We start from the raw sequence: 934 nt of genomic DNA, 5'->3' as shown, positions 1-934 counted from the left end.
GGGGTTTTACAGCCCGACCCACAGCCAGATTTGGCACCCATAGGGGTTTAGTCATGGTCCAGGATCCATGCGGGAATGTGCACCTCGGTTTGTACCTGGGTCTGCCCCAGGGGGTTGCACCTGGTCCCAGTCTCACTGAGGTGTTACAGCCCAGCTAGTGCATGAGTCCTGCTCCAAGAGGCATGTGTACTCGTCCCTGTCCCCCTCCCACGGGGGTTTTGCGCCCTGATCCCCACCCCAGTATGACTGGCCCCACTAACTAGTCCAGACTCCAGTGGGGTTTGCCCACAACCCGTACCTGAGGTGGGGCACTAGCACCTGGCTGGATGGGGCCATGTCCCTGCAGGATACCCTGGCCCCACACCAGGGTGCAGAGCTGTGGGGCCAGGGATGCACCCCTAACACCTCCCCACTGCTCCCCAGATGGTGACAAGCGGATCAAGGTGGCCAACCCGGTGGTAGAGATGGATGGGGATGAGATGACACGGATCATCTGGGCCTTCATCAAGGAGAAGGTGACTGGGTCCTGCCCTGGGAACGGGCGAGGGTGGCACAAGTGGAGCTGGGGGGGTTGGGTGAGGAACAGATGGTCCCTGCACTGCCTTCCATCCATCCCCCTGTCTGTCCCTCCCGCCTCTGTCCCTCTGTTTGCAGGAAGCAGATGTTAAAATCGGCACAGCTTCCGGAAGAACCTGGAAGCAAGGGGTTCCAGAGAGGGGGGACTATTCCAGGCAAGGGGGCCCATTCCAGGCAGGGGCAACAGAACTGTCCCAGACACGGGGGCCCATTCCAGGCAGAGCGGATCATCCTGGCCACGGACTGTCCTGGTCAGGCAGTTGTGGCTAGGCCAGGGTAGGTGCCAGGGCTGGCAGCGCTGCAGTGCTGCTCCCCAGGCACCGCTCACCATCCCCCTGCTCTGACACTCTCTTGGCCC

At 61.9% G+C, this 934-nt stretch overlaps 1 protein-coding gene across 1 annotated transcript in view; it reads left to right on the top strand.

The window, feature by feature from the left end:
* Positions 1 to 434: 434 nt before the first annotated feature.
* Positions 435 to 934, top strand: part of LOC103804928 (isocitrate dehydrogenase [NADP], mitochondrial-like) — a 2,897-nt gene continuing 2,397 nt past the window's right edge. Inside the window, 2 exon segments of the mRNA XM_009077563.1 lie at positions 435 to 521; positions 524 to 586. Coding sequence (XP_009075811.1) covers positions 465 to 521; positions 524 to 586 — 120 coding nt within the window. The 5' untranslated portion in view covers positions 435 to 464.

The sequence above is a fragment of the Acanthisitta chloris genome, unplaced genomic scaffold (genome assembly GCF_000695815.1).
Source record: "Acanthisitta chloris isolate BGI_N310 unplaced genomic scaffold, ASM69581v1 scaffold22086, whole genome shotgun sequence".
Lineage (NCBI taxonomy): Eukaryota > Metazoa > Chordata > Aves > Passeriformes > Acanthisittidae > Acanthisitta > Acanthisitta chloris.
The sequence above is the reverse complement of the archived record's forward strand: the minus strand, read 5'-3'. Positions and strand labels throughout refer to the sequence as shown.